General features: G+C 45.4%; 1 protein-coding gene across 1 annotated transcript; it reads right to left on the bottom strand.

Moving 5' to 3' along the window:
- Positions 1-224: 224 nt before the first annotated feature.
- LOC136661152 (trophoblast glycoprotein-like) lies at positions 225-6,921 on the bottom strand. The gene is made up of 2 exons (XM_066638177.1): positions 6,644-6,921; positions 225-1,056 (listed from the first exon to the last, which is right to left on the bottom strand). The coding sequence occupies exons 1-2, from the start codon at positions 6,919-6,921 to the stop codon at positions 225-227; spliced, it is 1,110 nt and encodes a 369-aa protein (XP_066494274.1).
- Positions 6,922-23,976: the final 17,055 nt, after the last annotated feature.

Genomic DNA, 23,976 nt, shown 5'->3' with positions numbered 1-23,976 from the left:
ACGACGATTTAGTTGACCCTCCCACAGAGCGGTTGTGAGGAGGATTCCTTAAACTCTCCACTTCTCCTCACAGGCACATCTTTCTCAGAAAAGGCTTGCTTGTATAATGGTGAAGGCATGACTCTGTCCTGAAAAAAAAAAAAAAGATGGACGCCACCAGTCCCTGACAGAAATGAGCAAATAAAAATGAACATTTGAAAAGCCTCCCAAAGAGACAAATGGGATCATATGTCCAGGGCTGGTGTGATGTGCCGTTCTGAGTCCTTCTCGTAATGATAGTGGTACTCCTCCATCAGATTACGGCAGGTATCCCGTACGCTGTTCACCCATGTTTTGATGCCTTTACGGTTCAAGTAAAGCACAAAGAGGAAAATGACACCAATGATTCCCAGGATCACACCTAAGGCAGCATAGGAGGTCTGAAGAGCACGTTGCCCACTTTGGCTGGAGTGGCATTCCAGCTCTGTCCCAGTCAGGTCCACCAGGGAGGCATTCTTCAGATGGGAAGGGAAGACGCAGGTCAGTTTCTCCACGTCCATCACGCTCTGACTTTGGTTCAGCCAGCTCACCAGGTCTTCAATGTCACAATTGCACACAAATGGATTGTCTTTCAGGAACAGGTGGAGGTGTGGTTGCCTCCCAAGGACAGACAGGGCTTCACTCTTCAGAGTCTTGAAGGCATTCAATGTCAGATCAAGGTACTTAAGATCGAGGCCAGCAAAAGTGGAGTTTTTGATGTCCACCAAGGAGTTATTCCTCAAGTCCAAATGCTCCAGTTTGGAAAGGCTGGTCAACATGCCCAGTGGCAAGTAGACGATCTCATTGCTGGTGAGCTCTAGCTTGGAGAGGTTCTGGAAGCCACCTTGGGCAAGGGCAGCTGCCAAAGGGTGGATAGCAGAGGAATTGTATAATGAATGACTAAGGTTCAGCTCCCGGATAGAGTTGTTCCTAGAGCTAAAAGCATCCGGGTGGATGGTGGCCAAGTGGTTATAACTCAGGTCCAAGAAGCGCAGGCTCTGGAGGGTAGAGAATGCCCGAGATTCCACAGTGTGAATTCTGAAGAACAAACAACAGACCAGAACTAAATCATGCAAAGTAACGCCACATAAAATAAATCCTGCATAAGTTGTCATCCCTTTCAATAACACAAGCAAACCAATCAACATTAACTCTGCCCTCAGTGTGTAACCTTGAGGCAGGAGATCATCTGTCTTGCCTCATTAATGTACTTCAGTCATTCTATTGTACCCACACTCAGGACACTGTATATTCCCCCCCCCCCACTGTTGCAATGTTGTGCTAAATACTCTAGGTCAGGGGTGTCAAACATAAGGCCTGCAAACTGGATGTGGCCCCAGAAGCAATTTATCCAGTCCTCATGGTAATTGGGCTCTCCAAGCATGATAATTGGGTTCTCTCATATCTTGAAATTATGACTTGCACATTTTCTCTTCTGTCACTTGCAGCTAATGAGCTTCTCTGTGAGAACAAAGTGCTTATTTCTGGCCATCGTTTGCTAGAAGTGACATCATCAGTCAGTTCCTGCTTAATGATGTCACTTCTGGCCCTCAGCAGGAACCACTAATGCTATTTGGCCCACTATATGAAGCAAGTTTGACACCCCTGCTCTAGCTCAGTGATAGACCCCTTCCTTTGCATGCAGAAGATCCTGGGACCAATCCCTGAAAAAGCCTACCCTGAAACTTGAACCCTGAAACAGAGAAGTTTGATCTAAATTGTCACATAGACCAAGGACTGACATTGTAATGTTCATGGTTTAATCTACAGTAACATGTTGACAAGAAGGTGCTTTTACAGAAAATAATCTAAAGCAGCAGTTGTCAAACTTTTTCCTGAGCTCTTTACACTCCTCAAAGGAGTCTTGGGGAGCCTCACCAGCACATGCATGAAGTCTGGGAGAGCCCCAGAGTGCCGGTGCATGCATGGAGTGGCACAGCACTGAACTCAATGCCGAATACCAACAAAGAGCCGGAAAATGAGGAAGGAGAGCAATGAAAAGGGAAGGCAGGAGAGACGGATGGACTAACTGGGCAGGGAGCAGATAGTAGCCACTTGTGGTGTGCTCATGAAGCCCCTGAAGGGGTTGAGCCTCAGGGCTTCAAGCAGCACACTTTGAGAGTCACTGATCTAGTAATTCTAAATAAGTCAAGTACAACACTGTTAATATAGGTGAATTCAGCAAATTCCATGTTGGTAACTGGCTCTGTGGGTCAATTTTTCTGGGAACCATATCTCCCCCCAGTTCAGCAGTGGCTTATTCTTACAGGATCGGAGGCCAAGCCCTCAGGAAGGCATACACTTCTGTGGCACCTGTATGGACAATCAGCCATTAGACCCAAACCAGTTTTGGTGCTACTGTTACCCCAGGCAGCCCAGTGGATGCTTGGAAGAACAGCAGGAAGCAATACCTCTAGGCACAAGGCCCTCAGAGACCAGCAGTACTGCAAGCAGGCCCCTTGTATCTCTTGCCATCGATAGAAATGAGAGCAAGCATCACAGCCTCAGCCTAGTGCATTAACTGCAGCCTCCTGACAAGGCCGTTGCCATAGCAATGCCCGATTCGCCAAGCAAAAGGTGGCACAATACAGGAGCACAGACTGCAGCATGTTGACCATGGGGGAATGTCACAAGGTGTGCATGTTCAGCAACTGTGAGCAGGGGGAAGGCAGCATTTCCATGCTTCGTGTAGCTCCTAACCCTCCATAGTTCTGCTCTGAAACAGAATTCCATTCCGATTAAGCAGAGATATGATGATTCAGAGGTGGGGAAGGAAGTGGCAGACTGGGGGCATGCTCAAAGCACACATTGCAGCTCTATCGCTTTGCAGTTTTCAAAGTCTCTGGGAGTTTGAAAAGCACAGTAAGTTCTTGCAAGGGAGGGGAGGGAGGCAGCGGGGGCGGGGGGAAGGCAGTGACAGGATCCCCAGGATTGCCCCACTCAGGGGGGCCGCAGGGAGTGGGATGCACTCACCAGCCCCTGAAGCATTGTTCTGGGGGTGCAGGGAACCCTACACAAAACCAGAAGTGGAGTGCAATCGCTCTACTTTCACTTTGAACCAGCTGGGGAGCCCTGCAGGCGTTCACACAGGGCTCCCCGCACCCCGGGAAGGCTGCTGCAGGGACTGGCGAGTACATCCCAGTCCCTGCAGCCCCATTAGCGATCGCGTCACTGCCTTCCCCCCTGCCCCCGCCCCTTAAGGGGGCAGAGGCGCAACACCCCAGTCTGAATACCACTGTGATAGAGGGTCAAACATCTTGGTGGTTTGGGGCTCCACCTCCAAGTCTGATATGGAGCTTTGAGGCCCAGCCTTCACAAGCAAAAGAATAAAATGACAGCATCACTTCAGACCGCAGGTGTGCATTTTTGAGTGCCACCCAACAATTGCGGACCTGGCCCTGGTGCCATCCAGGGGCCCAGGACTGCAAAATGCTGCCCCTCCTGTCCAAAAAACATTTCCAGTTTTTATGGAAAGCTAGAAGTGTTGTTTTCTGGCATTCCGAAGGCCTCGGAAGGCCTTCTGGGGGACGGGGAAGCCATGGGCAGCCTCCCCAGCCCTGAAAAAACAGGGAAACAGGCCCGAAAAAGAAAAAAATGGCAGTGGGGGGAAGGGTCACAGCACTTTCCCCTGGCATGGTGCCACCTGGGGCATTTGTTGTCATCGTCCCCGAGCCCCTGGTATGCTAGTGCCACCCAATGCAAGAAGACTCCTTACAAGTAGAAACTACCACAACAGGGGGCAAGATTCAGGTCTAGTCCCTGCTGCCCAAGTTTTCTGCTTGCAGGGAGTAAAAAAAAAAACCTCAATACCATCTACCAACATATAACAGCTTCAAAAATGTGGTCCTCAACCCATAGTCTGAAATTTATTCTACCACACCACTCTGATACTATGCAAGATCAGGCCTGATCCCTACAGAACTGGGTGGCATCTGACTATTTTTTTTATTTTTATTTTTTTAAAGAGAGACAGTCTTAAATTCCCCAGGAAAAGCTTAGCTTAAAAGGAAACATGGGATCAGAGCACAGACAAGCATCTATTCCACAAAGAAGGGAGATGAAACTGACAAGGCACTTTTCGTCCTAACTTGATTCCTTTCTGGGAAGACAGGACCTCAAATGCTGGAAAGTGGGCATATATAACCTCCAAAAACTCAAGAGAACAGAAAGTTCCTCTAGCCAGGCTCTTCCGGGGGCAAGGGGGAAAGCGATGATTAGATTGGCAGGGCAATAAGAACAGATTCCTCCACTGAAGTCAATGGACCAGTCAATAGAACACAGGGCAGACTCGGAACACAAGCCTGCTTGTCTACTCATTCTCACTGTTTTCATTAAGGTTTATTCTCAGAAAAGTGTGCCTACCATTGCAGCCTCAATGTACTGAAATTGCTCCTGGGTTACATTTTCACTGACCCACTCATTTCTGCTAAGCAAAAGGATCTGATCGTATTTTAAAACAGTGGATGCGGCCTTCCCCATGCACAAAGCCTGGAGCAATTGCTCCCCCTTACCCCCAAAAAGGCCCGAATGATGGAATTCAATCTCACTAGTCACAGGCTCGATCAAACCCCTTAAAACAGTGGTCCCCAACCTCGTGAACCACCTAGGCAAAAATTAGAATTGTTGTGGACTACATGCAACCTCCCCAACAACCCCCCATAAAAACTACAATTAAATTTGTAGTAATTAGGGAAGATGCATTAGAGATTTATTGAGAAAATTTGTGGGTTGCTGCTTTAGTTGCTGACTGCGGGCGGTCCATTCTCCTTCCTCTCTGGTGGTCCATTGGGAAATGTCTCCTGAGCGAGTGCTCTCCCACAGACCACCAGAGAGGGCAGAGAATGAATCACCCACAGCTGCAGCTGACACTTACTGACACTTAGGAGGCACTTCCTGCAGCTGCTTTGTGCGCACATTCCCTCCCCTGTGAAGGCTCCCAACCTCCATGGAGAAGAAATGGGGTGTACAAACCAGCTGCAGCGCACTCCACCTCGGAGTGGTGGATCCCAGAAGCAACAATGTCATATGTCATCACTGCCACAGGTGCCAGGGCAGCAATGCTACGATGGCACTGTCCTGGGCTGCGATGGCTGTCCATTACTGCTCTGCCTCCACATTCTAAAGCCCCTGCCTTCTTCTACCATCAAAGGAAGGGCAAGTCACCAGCAGTTCCTCTCTTCAACAAGAGCTTCCCCTTGCACAGAATCTGCTTTATACCAGTTCTGAAGATCCTGATCCATCTAACTCAGCATTGGGGAGAGAAGCTGGCCCTCCTCACCTCAGCAGTGTCTTTCGAGTGGCTGTATGCTGGAGTTCTTTGCATCTTTTTAGATTGTGAGCCCTTTTGGGACAGGGAGCCATTAAGTATTTGATTTTCTCTGTAAACCGCTTTGTGAGCTTTTTGTTGAAAAACAGTATAAAAATACTGTTAATAATAATGTTAACACTGACTGACAGCAGCTGGCCAAGATTTCCAGCAGGATTGTTCTCTGTACTCTCCCTGGACCTGCCAAGGACTAACCCTCCACCCTCCTGCATGCAAACCAGGTGCTCTGTCACTGAGCTACACCTCTTCCCTTGATAGGTGGGATCCCCGATAGAAATGGCAACCAAGAATTAGCTGTCCTTCCCTTTCACTAGTTCTAGTGGGTGTGCTGATCACAGTGGGATATGTGTAAATTCCCTAACAGCCCCATCCTAAGCATGTCTACTCAGAAGTCAGTCCCATTAGAGTAAATGGGGCTTACTCCCAGGAATGTGTGGATAGGATTGGGCTGTAAATTGCTGATGGTTTATTTATAAGGCTGCACACATACATTCCTACACACATACAAAAAATAAAACCACACAAATTTTTTCCCAGGCAGCTTCCTCCTGCATTCAGAATGCAAATGACAAGGGAAGGAAGTACATTTTAACAAAACACAGCAAGTGTGCTTTCACTGCAGGCTCACTGCTTAATCATGCACAAAAGTAGACCTGTTCCTAGCTTCCTGTGAAGGTACAAGCGTGCAATAGTTGATGAATAGTTAAATGTATGCAGTTTAATATTTGTGATTATTTAACAGTGGCATCACTAGGGTGTGCAAGGAATGCACCGGGTGATGTGCACAGGCAGGGGGGAGTGACAGCACTACTGGCCAAAAATTTTTAAATCTTGGTATTTTCAAATAATATGTTATACATCATTTGATATGTAATTTCATGCAGAACGCATTGAAACAAACCTCATTGAAATATCTATACTCTATCAAATGTTATAGTAAAAAACAGTGGGGCGAGACAATGGTGCATCACTACACCCACTACCCAGGGCACTGCTCCTCCCACTGCATGGGAGGAGGTCCATCAGGGGGGTGACACACTGGCCTTCTACACTGGATAACAAAAACCCTAGTGATGCCACTTATTTAATAAGCTGTTCTACTTTTAGGGACAGTGGCAATCTGGGCTATAGTATTTTGCTCTTCATTCAGTGATACATCCCACAAACTTTTAAAGAGTCTCCATCCCAGATAATATCTCTCATTCCTTTTTGTTTCGCTGGAGTTACCTATCCCAACCCTTTGTGATAGAAACCAATACAGGTCTTCCCTCCATTCCCCCAGCTTCCAGAGGACTTTACCTGTTGTTGGACAGTGAGAGGGTGACCAAGTTGGGCAGCCCTTGGAAGTCCTGGCTGCAGATGTGGGCGATCTGGTTGCCTGTGATGAAGAGGTTGCGGGTGTACCCTGGGATACCAGTTGGGACCGAAGTCAGCTCCTTCTGGACACACTTCACAGTACGGGCCGGTTCAGAGCACTCACAGGGGACTGGGCACAGCTCGTTGGAGAGAGGGGCAAGAAGCAGGAAGAGGAGCCCCCAGGAGCCCAAAATGGCACTAGGAGGGTCCCAAGGGGTCATTTCCAACAGGCAATTGCAAAGGATCCTAGCTGAAGACAGAAAGAGATCATTGGGACCCAGGATACTGTTAAGTGGGGAGGAAAAAAAAATCTAACCGGATAACCTGCTTCCTAGAAAGCACAAAAGCATGGCCATGTTTATTCTCACCAAACCCTAACCTACCTCACAGGGTTATTGCAAGGACAAAAGGAGGGAGGGTGAAGTCATGCATGCTAACCTGCAATTAATAGCTTTGAAGGCACAATATGACAATTCAGAGCCAAGAATGCAAATGCTGAATTAGTGCTCAGAGATCCTTCTTTTCCAAGGCCTTCCTTCCTTCCTTCCCCCCCCCCCCCCCGCTTCCAGAGATCCTTCCTTAGAAAGCGTCAGCTTGCGCTACACATACCACCAACTCGGGGCCCAATCCTATCCAACTTTCCAGCTCCAGGGTAGCCACAATGCATCCCCCGTGATAAGGGAACACATGTTCCCACACCTTGAGAAGCCGCCCCTCCCCCCCGTGACTGCCCCTCCACCAGAGGATGCAGCGCACATCCAACTGGAACTACACCAGCACTGGAAAATTGGATAGAATGGGGCCCTCAGTTGGGGATGAGGCAGATGAGCCTTGAAGTGGCATTATGGCCAGCACTGCTTTAGATTGTAGGTCAGGTGTTCCTCTTTGGAATGAAAATCTACATTTAAAAGAAAGCCCCTGCAAGTAGAAATATAACATAAACCTCTCTTCCTGCCATACTAGCTTTCTTCAATACGGTGAGGTTTTTTTTACATGGTGAAGCATTCAAAAATGGCTCATCTCTCAGATCTACAAGCTGAGGTCAGACACCACTCAAATATTCCATTAAGCATCATGGGCATACCAGACCCACTGGCCATTCCCTACAGCAGGCTATTGCCCATCATCCCAGTATCTTGACCTTTCCTTCCTCTTTTTGGAAGGTCCCACCCTCTCCTCATTTCTGTGCACACACACTGAAGCGACCCCCCATTCCCAATCCATACCACCAACACCCCCCAAAAGATCATGGCTAAGCCCCTCTCCCCAAATCAAAGAAACAGGTCCTCCCTCTCCATCCCTCAAATAAGCACCTTTTCTCCTTTGGCTTTGCAAACTGAGGACTTCTGCCTGGCGCAGCTACTGCTCCTCTATGCAACAGGGAATCAGCCAAAAACTTCTCCCAGATCACATCCCTCCAGCAGGACCCCAGCTCTGCTTGCGCTGCACAAATCTGCCAGCACACACAAAGGGATTAATCAATTTCAAAGGCAAAATCGGGGGCGGGGTTTGCAGAGGAAGGGCAGCTGGCCTCCCTTTCCAGCCACATCTTAAAGGCACAGGAACAGACCCCCCCCCCCGCAAAGGATGGGTGCTTCTCTCCCCCTCCTTCTCATTCTGAAGCCTGAGTGCTGCAGCAGGGGGTGTGAACAGCCTTTCGCTATCATAAAGCAACTGGCTGTTCTCCCCCCCCCCCCCAAGTCTGCAGCAGTAAAAGTCCAGGAGCTGTGGGCACTTTAAGGATGAACACTTTGATTGTGGTCAGTGCAGTGGCATAGCTAGAGGGGGTGCAAAACACTAAGATTTGCAGGCACCTGAACAAGCCATGCAAGCAGTCCCTTCCCCTTCCCAATGCCTCTGTTTTGCTCCCACTGCCAGAAATGGCTCCCAAGGGCTTGCACAGCACATTCAGGCACCTGCAAAACTTAATGCTTTGCACCCCTTCTAGCTATGCCACTGGGTCAGTGTGCACAAAGCACTCCTCCGATGCATAGCACAGTCCCTTAAGTAGGGGTCTGAGAGCCCAATCCTATCCAACTTTCCAGCACCGATGTAGCTGCAACGCAACCCTGTAAGTAAGGGATTCTTTTACCTTGCAAAGGCCTCTGTGACTGCTCCTGCACCACAGCGCGCACCCTGTCAGCGCAGCTGTATCAGTGCTGGAAAGTTGAATTGGACTGATTCAGTAACCCATTTCTGCCCAGCCCACAGGTGTACACATTTGATCCATGTTGCATACATGTAACATTGGGCAGAAATGGTTTAAGACAGCTCCATACATTCATAATCTTGTTTGTCAATCTTTCATCTGGACTCATCTCCATTTGGAATGAGCCCACAATGTACTTATTTAGTACACTTATTTACTACACTTATACTTTCTTTCTTTCACAGTGGAACTCAAGGCAGCAGGGTTGGCCCAAGACATCCTGGAGATTCAGAGCCCAATCCTATCCAGTTTTCCAGGACTGGTGTAGTGGGTAGCAATCACAGAAGCCTCCTCAAGGTATAGGAACATTTGTTCCCTTATCTCAGGACTGCATTTCAGTTGCACCGGTGCTGGAAAGTTGGATATCAAATTCTGCCCCCCCTTAAAGCACCAGCCTCTGCTCCTCCTTCTCCCTCCACTGGAAGAAGAGGGGGACACAGGGAAAGAGGAAGTGTGGCATGTTAGAACATATCTCAGACACTCTAGCCCAACACTCTCCTCCTCTCCTGACCCATCTCCCTCTTTCTTTTCCAATGGAAGCAGAAGGGTCAAGGGAGGTGGTGCCACCCACAAGCCTGTTGCCTGCTATGATTGACTATGCAGGCAGTTGACTATGCAGGCTGTGTACATAGGATTCCCAGACAGTCTCCTGCCCAGGCATCAGCAGTTTTCAACTGCTGTGCCATGGCACACTAGTGTGCCACTGGGCCAGAGGAGACAGGCAGCAGCCACTAGCAGAAGAAGCAGCTGCTTTGACCCTCACTGCAGCAGACAAAAAGGGAGCAGCTGCTGCTGCTTTGCATCTCCTGCTGCTGAGCAAGAGAAAGGCTGCAACCAATCCTCCTTTACCTGGAAGTACACCCTGTTGACTATTGTGGGGCTTACTTCTGAGTAGACACACCTAGGATTGGGTATCAAGTCCCTTGTCTGCCCTGCCTACTGACTGGGCAACCAGAAAAGCCTGGAGGTCTGGGCGGAGCCAGAAGCAGGCCATTGAGTCTGCTGAGGCCACCAGCCTAAGAATGGGCTGGCTGAGCATCCACGAAAGCCCCTTTTCCTTGCCACAGTTGCCTGCAGCTCCCCAAAGCGACCCTCCCTGCCTTGCCTTTGCCTTTCAGAGGTGGGGGCATTGGGCCACAATCCTATCCACACTTTCCTGGGAGTAAGCCTCATTAATTATAATGGGACTTACTTCTGAGTAGACATGCCTAGGATTGGGCTTTTGGTCACACTTTTTTCTGGAATATAGGAGCAGGCAATTGGGGGGGGAGAGAATGTGAGGCAAGTGATTCTGGACCTTAGGGAGGTGTGGACCAGTGAGGGGAGAAACAGTAGGAGAGGTGCTAACCACAACTATGAGATGGGGGGAATGTGCCTGTGGGAGGGGGTGGGGTGGGGGAGAGGAGAAGAGAGAAGTGCCAATTGACTGCTCCTGTATTTGAGAAAAAAAAGAGTGCAACCAAAAGCCCAATCCTAGGCATGTCTACTCAGAAGTAAGTCCCACAGGCACATTCCCCCCAGTGTTCCCCTAGTCTTTGGCTGCAATCCTAACCAGACTTTCCTGAGAGTAAGCCCCATTGAATAAAAGAGGACTTACTTCTGAGTAGACCTGGTTAGGTTTGTGCCCTTTGTCGTGCAATGATTTAATTGTATTAATTAAAAATTGTAGCATGTCCCATCCAAATATCCCAACTCCCTTCTAATGCCCACTTTTTGGCTAATTAACACCCTCCTTTTCCAAGAACAACAGCTGTGGTGTGCAAAAAAATGCAGAACTCCTTATCAGTTGAGCAATTAACAAGAATTTATTGCTACAAACACAGACACTCCCTGCAAGTCCTCTTGTCCAGGGCTTTCCCTCCCCAAAATTCCACTTAACTCAGTGGGTAAAGGTCTGAAGCCTCCAGTCCAAGGTCTAATCTCCAAAGCACAGTCCAGTCTTCTGCAGCAGAGTCCCTCTCCAGCAGGGTCCTGGCAATCCCCTTCTCCCATAATCCTGGATCGGATAGCCCTCTTGGTCTGGTACACTTTGCTTGTTCTGAAGCTGCCTTTTATTCCTGCAGCCCCTTGTTAAGTCCCAATGCAGCTCAGCTGTGAGCTACCTTCAGTCCATGTCCATTCAAAGTCCCATTAAGGTCAAATGAAGCTCAGGTGTCCATCCAGGTCTCCATTGGCCTTGATTGATTACAGCTGTGGAGCCAGCCCTGCCCTTCCCAGAGCTGTCAACCAGCTGTCAAAACATGGGATCACTGTCAACAGCACATCATCCACCTGATGGTCTTCTGATCTTCCATTACATAATGTAGTAATTTAATGTAAGTAAAAAACTGGGAGTGTGCTTGACAATTTTAGTGCCTTGACAGTGTGCCTTGAACTGAAAAAGGTTGAAAATGGCTGGTCTAGATCCAGACCTGCACAGCATCAGCAAGGCAGTTTCTGCATCATGGGACCTTAGAGCATAAACAAACCCTTTGTCACTTTCCTAGTGTAGATAAATTCAGGCTGCTGCGACTCCCTATGAGCTATCCAACCACCACCTCCACCCCATAGAGTCAAGTTAGGGCACAATCCTAACCAGGTCTACTCAGGAGTAAGTCCTATTTTGTTCAATGGGACTTACTCTCAGGAAAGTGTCCTATCTAATTTTCTGGTGCTGGTGCAGCTGTGCCAATGGGGCATGTATTGCATCCTGTGGTGGGGAGGCAGTCACAGAGGCCTCCTCAAGGTATGGGAACATTTGTTACCTTACCTCAGGGCTGCGTTGTGATTGCACCAGTGCAAGAAAGTTGGATAGGATTGGGCTCTTAGTGTGCTTAATCACATATCTAACAGCCCAATCCTAAGAATGTCTTCTCAGAAGTAAGTCCCATTAGAGTCAATGAGGCTTAGTCCCAGGAAAGTGTGGTTAGGCTTGGGCTGTTAATTGGTTTTCAATGGAAGTAAGGGTTTTTTCATTTAAAAGTGGTGCATGGGGATGTGTGTAATCAGGAGAAAAACTATGGTGGGAACAAGTTTCTAATGGCCCTCCCATGGTTCACTCCCATTTTTCAGCCCCCCTTTCCATTTAAAATTACACCTAAGTGCTGATCAGGGCAAGTTGAACAATTAAGTACATGTCTAACTAGACTCTTAGGGCCCAATCCTATCCAATTTTCCAGCACTGGTGCAGCTGCAATGCAGCCCCAAGGTAAGGAAACAAATGTTCCCATACCTTAAGGAGGACTCTGTGACTGCTGCCCCACCACAAGATACAGTGCATGCCCCATTGGCACAGCTGCACTGGCACTGAAAAATCGGATGGGACTGGGCCCTTAATTGTTTATTTATTATTATTAACAACAGTATTTATATACTACTTTTCAACTTACAGAGAAAATCAAACAAGTAACATGTTATGAACATATTTCTGAGAAAGCTGCAGCAGATATATCCATCCATGTTGCTGTCAGATGACTCTGAAGATGCTTTGATCTCTCCTGAGGAACAGAGGCACCCTGCACAGTGGGGCTGGAGGCATCACTGTCCATCTATGCCTTTGTGATCTGCCAACCCTGAAAAAAGTGTTATGGGAAAAGGGGGGGGAATAAAGGCAGGAAGATGAATAGCTTTTTCCATTTAAAAGTATTTATTTGGTTTTTTAACAGCCATTTCCAAAAGAGCACTTCCTAACTGGATTATAAACCTCCACAAAGGGTCAACTCTGCTAGAAGCTTGATGGCTGCCAAGTCAGTAGCCAGTATGCATTGGAAGGGGAGTAACTGTGAGTTGGGGGCACAACTCTTTGCTGCTGTCACAGAGGGAACGAGGGAGCCTGGGATAATGCACTGCAGCTTGGGCTCTGGGACTTGCAACTTCTGGGTAAACAACAGCATAAGGAGAGAGAGGGAAGGAGAGCCCAACTAAGCTAGTGGAACACACTGCACCACTCAGCTGAGACATGAAAAGAGACAAGTTCATGTGCAATCATCTTTTTTTGGCAGGACAAATTTGATGTGAGGAAGAACCTCTCCCTGACTGAAAAGGCAGTTTTGCCACTAGCATATCTTTGGAGAACAGACTTGCTACAGAAAGGAACTCATTTGCCTCCTATTTCCTACCACCTTGTCCTTTACATATGCTGATTTGTTTTAAAGTGGCAACGCACAGTGTATTTATTGCTTCCCTAGAGCAATTTCAATTGATGTGCAGAGCTGGGAGTGCAAGGGGGTGTGGGTGACGTGCATGGGGGGTGGGGGTGACACTACTACTGGCCAAAAAATTGTAAATCTTGGTATTTTCAAATAATACCATCATGTTATATATCATTCAATGTAGAATTTAATGCAGAATGCAATGAAACAAACTGCATTGAAATATCTCTATTCTATCAAAAGTTATAGCAAAAAAACCCAGTGGGTACAGGGCGATGAGTGACCGCCCTGGGCCTTGCCCCGCTCACTGTATGGGAAGAGGCCCATTATGGGGGTGATGCGCTGGCCTCCTGTACTGGATGACACAAACCCAAGTGACACCACTGGCTAGGACCTCATTGCCACCATGGCTCACATTCCCTCCTTATGATCAATCCATAGCTGCCTTGTTTGTTCACCACCTGCTTCCTAGCCCCCCCCCCCAAGCTTTTTATCTAGCCACCCCATTAAGGCAAAGAATGGGGTAAGGGGCAAGAGCAGTGGGAGAAAAAGATGCTAACAAGGTGCTGGGAGAGCCCAATTATCACAGGGGAGGGCCTTTCAACAGAGCTGCTTCTGCTGAGGCATTACTTCTCCACTCAACTGCAAAGTGGCACCTTGGCAGAAGCAGCGCTGCTGAAAGGGCAGCTAGCGTGATTCTGAAAGGGCTCTCGGATTTCATAAAGATTTGCACATTTTCTGCTCCATCACTTGCAGCTAATGAGTTGCTACATGAGAACAAAGTGCTTATTTCTGGCCATCATTTGTTCAATGACATCACTTCATAAGAACATAAGAAGAGCCCTGCTGGATCAGGCCATAGGCCCATCCTGTATTTCACAGTGGCCCACCAAATGCCCCAGGGAGCACACAAGACAACAAGAAACGTACATCCTGGTGCCCTCCCTTGCCTAAATGAATCCTGCTGAATGATATCACTTCCGGCCCTCAGTAGGTGCCACGAAAGCCATTCAGTCCACTATATGCGATGAATTTCTGAGCCCTTCCTTCCTTTTCCTCCCAACTCCACAGGAATAGATCAGAAACCGCAGCAAAAGGAGTATATCCAGGAGAGATTCAACACTACCAAAGGAATGACATTTTGCTGGGAAAAGGGCAGTGCATTCTGGAGCATGCATACCTCAAGGCACATATTTGAATGAAGGAAGCAGTTACCTAGGTAGGGGCTAAGTACTGTCAGGAAAAAGCAGGTTTCAAGTAGGGGTCCTGGTAGTTCCTCTTCTGCAGGAGACATGCCAAATCTTCACCATATGGGAAAGCAGGCAGGATGTGGTGGATTTTGTACTAGCTCCTAGGCAAGAATCAGATCAGAGGGAAGGCAGGAGACAGTGCCCCCAGGGCTTCATCCCTGTCACCATAGCATAGAAAGCTTATACAAGCAATGGTATAAATAAAGGAGACTGGGCACACACAACCTCGTTCTATCCTCCACATATTCATATACTGAGGGGCTTAAAGATAAATGAAGGGTTTTAAGATAAATACTAGATATAGATATGCTAGTGCTCAAATTACAAGGGGGCAGATTGGGGGTCCAGAGGCGTCACTAGGGCTTGTGTCACGGTGTGAGAGCTCATTGTGTCAACCCCCCCCCCATAATGGATCTCCTCTTGTACCAGACCTTGCAGAGTAAATTACAATATCATACACACACTCTAAATGCAGTGGCATCATTAGGGTTGGTGTCACATCACCCCTTATTAATTTGTTTTCATATAGAACTGTACAGGTCACCCAACATATCAGCAACCTCCCGAAGAGTTGATGTAGCATATTGGTGCTACTTGAGGAGCAGCCTGAGATGCTGCGTTGGTGTGGCAGAAAAGCCATGGCAAGAATTAGACAACAGACACAGGTTTCAGAGAGGTTGAAAGTGCTGGAAGCAGGAGCAAGAATGAAATCAAGGGAGAAGCCAAGTGCTGTCTCCCAGCTCCTGACCCAGCTTTTTATTAAGTCTCAAAACACATGATATAAGATTACATAGTTGGGAAATTTCCACAAGGATGCTTCCTTGCTTCATACCGGCTGCTTACTAGCTAGTTCTAGCTTAACCGCAAACACATTCCTAGATAAGATTCTCCTTCCTAGCATTCTGCTGCTCACAGGCACAGAGTTCAATGACCCAACATATTTTCAAGGTTGGTTGAGTGTGCTCAACTGCGCAGGTGTGCCTGACTGTCCTTGATGCCAAATATGCTAAAACATATTAAACTTTAGTGCCTGTGCATGTATATTTACTACAAGTTGAGGTGGGTGAGATCACTCTAAGATTGATCAGATCTGCCTATCTCTGAAAACTGCCGTTCACAGCACTTACAAAAAATTTAGAGACACTAACTGTAAAACACTTTTACACCAATATTTTGAGCTGACTGCCCACCTGAAGGAAGCTGTCAGAGTTTCGATCCATTGTATTGCAGAAACAAGATGGTCACTGCTAATCAATGCTGTTAGATCAAAAAATGCTAAGAGTTTTTGGCAAATTATATCAGGTTGTTTTCATAAAGAATCAATTGGTACTACCATAATCCCTGCCAAACTGTGGGAATCGCACTTCAAATCAATTTTTTTTAATGAATCCAGCCAGACCTCCCAGACTGGCCTGCTGTCTCAGTGGATGAGATCATTTCAATTATTAACCAGCTAAAACAGGGTAAAGCAGCTGGCCCAGATGCAATTCCCTATATATAAAGGGAATTTATATAAATTCCCTATATATATTCCCCATCTATAAAGCAGCGCCAGACTGGTGGGCACCAATTATCGCGGAACTATTCACAAGAATCAATAAATTTAGAGTAATTCCAGAATCCTGGACCAGATCAATCTTGATCCCTATTTTCAAAAAAGGAAATAAGAACCTTCCCTCTAACTACAGGCCAATAAGCCTTTTGGATGTCGCAGGGAAAACGTACGCATCCCACTTATTGAAAACACTTTCTTCCTGGATATCTGATTATAACATCATAGGTCCAGAGCAAGCAGGTTTCAGACCAAACAAGTCCACAGTCGACCACTGTGTGATATTGTCCCACTTACTTTTCAAACAGGTGACTCAAAAGAAATATCGACTCTATGTGGCATTCCTGGATTTAAAGTCTGCCTTTGACTCTATTGATAGGGACAGACTTGGGAAAAACTTGAGAAGCTGGGACTTGGCAAAAGATTATTAGAATTAATTCGTGTCCTCCACCTAAACACTTCCTGTCAAGTGAAATTATCCCCACAAGGTGACCTTTTAGCTCCAATCCTGATCACAAGGGGGTCAAGCAGGGTTGTGTGCTGGCACCCATTTTGTTCATCTTTTTCATCAATGATTTGGCCCCCTTCTTAACAAAGCTTGACTTGCATTGTCCCAAACTAGGATCGGTGGACGTCCCTTTACTTTTGTATGCTGATGACATGGTTCTGATCTCACGTACAAAAATAGGCTTACGGAGACTAGTCAAAGCCTGCATTGAATATTTTACAATAAACTCTTTGCAGTTACACTATGAAAAGTCTAAAATTGTGCTTTTTGGGAACTCATGGAAACCACAATCTTGGCTTTTCAGTGGAAAATTAATACAGCAGGTCAAGGAATTCCAGTACCTTGGTCTTCTATTTCATTACAAGCATTCCTGGTCCTCTCATCGATCAATTGAAATTAATTCATCCAAACCAGTGGTTCAAGCCATAACTCGCTTTTTCTTCTCCTGGGGCAACCGGTTTGTACCAGCTGCTTTACAAACTTTCAATGCTAAAGTCATACCACAAATTTTATATGGCATCCCAGTATGGATGCCGGCATTAAATAATACAATTGAAAGGATTAAATCTAAATTTCTTTACAAAATTCTCGGCTTACCACATTGCGTTCCCTATGCAGCACTTTGCCTGGAATCAGGCCAACACAGACTGGAGTTACATGCATGGTCCAGTTTTTTAAAATACTGGGCCAAAGTCTTTTTCAGGGCTGATCACGACTTGCTGCTAAAGGGGCTGTTGACTGATTCAACGTTAACCCCTTGCCTAGTACTATTTTATAAAAAAAACTCAACAGATGGGCCTTGAGGTCGATCTACAAGGAGCTCCCTCTCCTGAAGTTATCACCAGACTTGTGAAAACCAGACTATATGACATAGAAAGGCAAGAGATTCTAGGCGCAGCACAGAAAAAATGTTGCCCTCTGAACTTTCAACTTAAAATTACAAGTGGTCAACAACCAAAATATCTGTCCCTCCTAATGCACCCCCTGGAGAGAAGGGCCTTTACCTTGTTATGTGACCCCCTCTAAAGACTTACATGGCAGATTTTGAAACGCCTCCTGGGAAGATCGTTTATGTAGCTGCAATTTAGGTGAAGTAGAATCATCCACACACATTATGTTGCACTGTCCCAGATATCAAGCGCTAAGAGAGCAATTTCTCTCTCCCTTGCTCCATGCTAAAACAGGGCATTTTGAGAAAGCTATAATTCAGTTCCTTCTAGCAGGTGATGTAGAGCATACAACCCTCTCAGTCGCACAGTTCCTAAATTTGAGTAATCTGAATCAAGCCAAGCTTTCTGTACCAAGCAATCACTGAGTATATTACATCTTGGCAATATCTGCAGAGTAACTGATTGTTTTCTGTCTTTTAAATAATTCCTGTTTGTATGTAAAATGTAATGTACGTTCGTATCTGTGTGTATACGTAGGCGCGCACATATACATATATTTGTGTACTGCTTAGCTTTATCTTCTCTCTATGGTTTCTGTACAGAATCTTCACCTATCAAATGTTTATGCCTAATAAAGGTTTTGTTGACTGTTGACTGATATCAGCAACCAACAAAAAACCCATGACCAACTTGATGACACTCACACCACTGAATAAGTTCTAGTATGAACTCTGATCCATGGAAATGAGAGCTGACTCATACTAACACCTTATTGGTTCCCTGCTGTGTCACAAGGATACCATATTGGCTGTCAGAACAATCAGTCTCATTGGTCAGTTTCAAGATAAGAAAATTTACTTTTTGTGACACAAGGCAGTTGTGTTTTCCTTTTCTAGTTATTTGGCCATAATTTTTGATAGGATACAGATATTTCAACATAGTTTGTTTCACTGCATTCTGCATTAAATTACATATTGAATAATATATAACATGATGGTATTATTCAAATATACGAAGATTTTCACAGTTTTGGTCAGTAGTTTTGTCCCATTCCACCCCCTCCCCGCGAGTGCATCATCCGGTGTGGCCTGTAATCCCCTAGCTATGTCACTGTGGGGCCCAGTCCCTTTGGTTTTTGTGCTGGCCCCCTTAGCTACTGTTTTTAGAAGTCTACAAGGGGAGCATAATTTGGCTAAAATTGGAAGAGGTCAGGGGGGTCTTCAAGTCCCCCCTCGCCCCTACAATTTCTGAGATACATGTGCACAGACAGACACAGACACATGAGCGTGCATGTGTGCACATGTCTCTCTAGACTGCTGTGTAAAGAGTGGAGAAAGCAGATCATATCATTGCACATCAGGCTGCAAGCTGGTGGGCAGCCCGGCCCCTGCCGCTGTCCTTTCAAAAGCTCCAAATGTGTCCTGGCTTAAGTGCAACTTGATATCATTCTCTTTGATGCGGAGCCTGCTAACAGGATGAAAAAGGCAACCCCCCTGCTCTCCAGCTGTGACAAAATGACCCCACTTCAAAGCATGCCTGGCAGTTCACCCCTGCAGGGACAGGCCTTCCCCAGTGGAACCATCCCTCACTTTCACAGGCTTTCCTGCTGGGTGGGTTGTTTCTTTTCTCCTCCAAACAAAGAATTCTCCTTAACATCAGGAATGTTAATTCTGTGTTTGGTAATGACAGAGCTATCTTTTCTGTTCTTTATTATTTTTTTTTGGAAGCAACAAGGAATCTGATCTGATACAGGGGGAAGAAAGAAGAGGCTGTCCTAAACATCTGCAGCCCAATGGGATGCTCATTTACTTGCATGTAAGGCCCACTGAGTTCAGGACTGTGTGTCCTATGTGACTGTAGCTGCAGTCCTATCCACACTTACCTGGGAGTAAGTCCCACTGATTATCGTGGGGCTTGCTTCTGAGTGCATAGGATTGGGCTCTAAGTTTAGGATCACAGGCACAGCCCAGTCCTATGATTAATTTCTTTGAACTGATGCTCTCTTTCAGGATGGAAGAGCAGGATATAAATATTTTAAACAGACACTTTCTAATTCTTCAGCTCCCATGAAATTCTGAAGACAGAATGAGATGGATCTAGAGAAGACAGCAATAAATTTACTATCAATACTGGGGTCCTAGTATTGATAGCAATTGTGTTAGAAAGTGTTAGCGATTTTCCCTCTGGGTCTCCATTGCCTCTTCTATTGCATTTATTTAATTTATATTTCTATACCACTGCAATTGGTATCAGATTAAATTAAAACAGATAGATTACCCCTTATCTGGGACTATTCCAAAATCTGGATATTTTTTCTTGTTTTCTTTAATGTGAGCATCAGAAGGTCTTGTGCTCGTTCCTTCATACAGTACAGGCACAGGCAGTAAATTCTGTTCCCTGCTCCATGGTGTGTACAGATATGGTTGAAAAATGCAAGAGGCCAGCAGACACCCGTATGGGTGGCAAAGACCAAGAGGAAGCATTTCTTAGTATATTTATGCCATTATTCCAACATCCAGGCACCTTCCTGTCCCATGCAGTCTGGATAAGGGATGATCAACCTATACTAGTTTTATTGATCTTTGTATGTTTTATCTGTGAACAAACTTTAAACATGTTTAGCCCAGCAGTTATTCATTTTGTCCTTGGACGTGCTAGGTGACATATTTAGATGACAGCTTCTGCTACAAAAATGGATTTGCCTTTAAGGGGACAAACCATTTCCCAAGATTTTCTTTTTAACTATATTTCATTTATATATTTAAAGCAGAGGCATTTCTAATGCAGAGACCCTTTGTATGCTTGGTTGCTGCTTTTATGCCATCATCTTTACGCTGTTGCTGTTTTTATATTTTTTATCTGCAACATTTATTGCAGATTTTAAAAAATGTATATGCTTTTATTTTTCTTAATATTCTTTTATTTATAGGTTTTTATGGTTGGATTTTCATATTTTTAATTGCACACTGCCTTGAACATAGGAAAGGTGGCATGCATATAAATAAATAAATAAATGCCCCACTGCTTCAAAAGAGAGATCAAAACACATAATTCACCCCCCCCCGCCCATCCTGAAAAACAACATCTACCTTATCTGCTTATCCAGTACTATTAAGCCTGATGTCCAGAGGGATTGCTCTGTTGATCTCTTCTAGCAAAAACAAGAAAGTTCTTCGCGTTTTATTTCAGCTCAGTTTGTGCAGACTACAGTCCACTCTATCAGATGCGTCAAATGTTTTTTGACACATTAGTCTCCATTCATTATATTAATGGAAAGATAATTTTGATACCAAATAGGTTTGCCCTAAATATTTGATGGACTTCGCAAGTTTTTTTTTTTTTTCCACTATTCAGGCTACGGTTTTTGTCATTAAGGTTTTGCATGATCCAATTTACTCTAGCTCTTTGTTTTCCTTGTGCTGCCTGAATGTATTTTTGTTTTCTGCATTTCTGTTAAATTGAATTCTTTTATTGCATTCTTTCCTACTTAAAAGGAAACACAAATAAAAATGCTAAATGAAAAATGTGAGGTACTGTAGGTCAGTATTATTCCCATTTCACAGAGAGGAGGTGAGACAAATGAGTTGTCCCCGGTCTTTGGCAGAGGCTGATCTACAATTTGAACTCAAGACTGCCCTGTCCAAATTTTTTCCAGCCTAGATTAAAAAAACTAGCAATAACTATGCCATTCTATGCATGTTTATGCAGGACACAAGTGGAGCCTGGCAACCCTAAAGTCTGCATGAACACAGACTTTATAATCCATGGAGGCTGTGACAGTAGAGGTGGAAGCAGCATTAGCAAATATTTGAGTCTCCCACAGGGGATCGAGAGGCTGCTTATGAAATCAGACAGAGGTTCAAAGGAATTTAATAAAAGAAACTGCAGGGTCTCAAGAGGGAATGCTACCAGCCACCTCACAACACCGTTTTTAATTAAGGAAACTTCTCTGCTCAGCAAAAATGCCCTGCCAGTGTGACATCTCCGTGAGCTGATGCAGTGAGGTCACTAGGTTTCGTTTCACCCGGTGCGGGAGGCCAGTGTGTCACACCCATGATGGACCTCCTCCTTGGGCAGTGGGCATGGTAATGTACCATCGCCCCATCCCTGCGGGTTTTTTGGCTATAAAGAATGGAAATGTTTCAACACAAGTTGATTCATTGCATTCTGCATGAAATTCTGCATCAAGTGATATATAACAGTGGTTCTCAGACTTTTAGCACCGGGACCCACTTTTTAGAAATGAAAATCTGTCAGGACACACTGGAAGTGATGTCATGACCAGAAGTGACATCATCAATCAGAAATTTTTTTAACAATCTTAGTCTGTAATCCTACTCACACTTACCCAGGAGTAGGTCCCATTTACTATCATTGTTAAAAGTATATATATAGTAGCCTGTTAAAAGTACAGATCTGTAACATTTCCCCAGATGCAGTCACATACCATGGTAGCAACAAGTCATATTAAAAATAAAATATTGAAATGAACGGGGACCCACTTGAAATGGACTTGCGACTCAGCTAGTGGGTCCCGACCCACAGTTTGAGAAACACTGATATATAACACGATGGTATTATTCACAAGTACCAAGATTTTTAAAATTTTGGCCAGTAGTTATGTCACCCCTCTGTGCACATCACCCAGTGTGGCCTGCACCACCTAGCAACACCACTGGCTGGGTGTCCTTAACATCGAAAGCAGTCAATACAATAAAAAAACAAAACAGCAGGGACCAGAAGCTTGGCTGCTTCAGCCAGTTACTAGAAAGTGTGACAGAGAGCATGTGAGTGACAATCTCCTCCTCTTTATACACCTCTGAATGTCATGCAAATAGGGAATGCCCTGTGGCTGAACTTGTGGTTTCCCATTGCAGTTGCAAGTGAAAATTTACTCAGGGTCAAAATTTGCTGCACAGAAAAAGAAAGGTTCAATATCAGACCACTATGGAAGTGAATTGTTTTTCACGGGGGGGGGGGGGGGGGGTCAGAAATATGAACACCTACCATGCTGGCAGACTAGTCAGGGTCAGCTCCAAACCCTGGCACCTGTGTCAAATGCCAGCCCCTTTACTTAGTGATGCACCAGTGTTTGCTTCTCTCCACTCTAGCCCACCACTCTCCTCTGCATTTCCTCTCCCATTCCACCCCCTTTCTTTTTCCAAACTGGGGGAGCAGCAGCAGCAATTGAGGTAAGTAGGAAAATGGAGGAGTGCCCCCCCCTAACAATCTGCTACCTGCCTCAATTGGTCTTATGGATGGGCCAACGCTGCTGGAGTTATACTTCACCTCCTCAGTTTGCTCCCTACTTTCTACATCGTTTTAGGTGGCCTACACATGCTGCAGAATGAGGCAGAAAGCATGTGCTGCAGAGTCCTGACATGGTAGAAAGAACATGTATCCTTTCAGACTTCCCCAAAGAGTAAGTTCACTGAATGTAGAAAACTAGCACTGCAAAGAGAAGCCTGAGCTTCTAACTTTCTTCATTACATTAGGTTTTGGGAGGGGGCGCTTGTGGGGAATTTATCTGGGAGAGCAAAGCATGGAAAACAGCTTCTCCCCTCCAGCACAAAAGCGGCATGTTTCATAGAAGTCCAAAACATGACAGTGGCATGATCAAATCATCTTCCCGTATGCAGAATGCCTCTCCTGAGGCTGCAATCCAGCACAGATCTCAGTGCACCTTGCTAAAGCCCATCAAAGTTTGCATCATTCTAACTTTTTTTAAACGCACAAAATTGGGCAGCATTATAATACAGTAAACTCCATCATAACCCACTAACACTGAGATCTCTGGCCAGCTATGTTTGCTGTTTTCAACTCTTTAAATGATCCTGAGAAATTAGATTTTCTTGGGTAGCAAATACATTCCACTTGCAAATCAATTCATCCATAGTACCATATTAAATACTGTACTGTATTAAGATTTGACTTGTTATGCTAAAACTGTATTAAATACTATGTTGGGAACTGGTGTGTGAGGGAGGATGGGAGCCAATTGTCAATTCAGTTCAGTAAGACCTTTATTGGCATAAAATACAGAGAAAGAACAAAACAAAACAAAAATATAAAAGACAACACAACATAGACATCGGTCTTTCCCTCACACACTGCCCAGAGCTCTGCCTGGCAATTACCCCAGATAAAAAGGAAGCAACCTTATCAAGTGTCTCAGAGTCAGGTGTGGAAAGGAGAGACTGAAGCATGATTGAGTCCTCCTAGTTAACAATGGGCCTAGATATTTCTTGCATGAAACATCACGTAGTGGGCAGTAGAAATTGTCAATTGCAATTTATCTGAATTTGAGTTATTTGAGGCAGGTTATGGCAGGATCTGACTGTATATACAAGATCAATGTACAGTCTAGAGCAAGCTATGTGCAACAAGGGTTAAACAAGCTGCTAATGGGGGCAGGAAGCACTGATGCCCAATCACCAATATAGCCACACCCCTTGGCATTTATAAATCAGGTAGTAGCCTCTAAGGTAGTGTTTCTCAGACTGCGTTGATAGTCAATTTCAGATGGGTCCCCATTCATTTCAATGTGCATTTTATTTTTAATCAATTGGACTTGATGCTACCATGATATGCGACTGCATTTGGGGAAACATTACAGATCTGTACTTTTAACAGGCTACTATGTATATGCATTTAACAATGATGCTTTTAACATATACAGTGTATATGCTTTTAACAAGCCAGGTAAGTGTGGATAGGATTGCAGCCTTCGGGATGTT

The sequence above is a fragment of the Tiliqua scincoides genome, chromosome 10, assembly GCF_035046505.1.
Source record: "Tiliqua scincoides isolate rTilSci1 chromosome 10, rTilSci1.hap2, whole genome shotgun sequence".
Taxonomy (NCBI): domain Eukaryota; kingdom Metazoa; phylum Chordata; class Lepidosauria; order Squamata; family Scincidae; genus Tiliqua; species Tiliqua scincoides.
This window is presented reverse-complemented; position numbering and strand designations above follow the sequence as displayed.

Excerpts from the sequence above, each read along its gene's own strand:
- LOC136661152 (XM_066638177.1), bottom strand. The coding sequence starts at position 6,921 with ATGACCCCTTGGGACCCTCCTAGTGCCATTTTGGGCTCCTGGGGGCTC. Across the intron at positions 1,057-6,643 it reads CTCTCACTGTCCAACAACAG|AATTCACACTGTGGAATCTC; the intron begins GTAAAGTCCTCT and ends TTTGTTCTTCAG.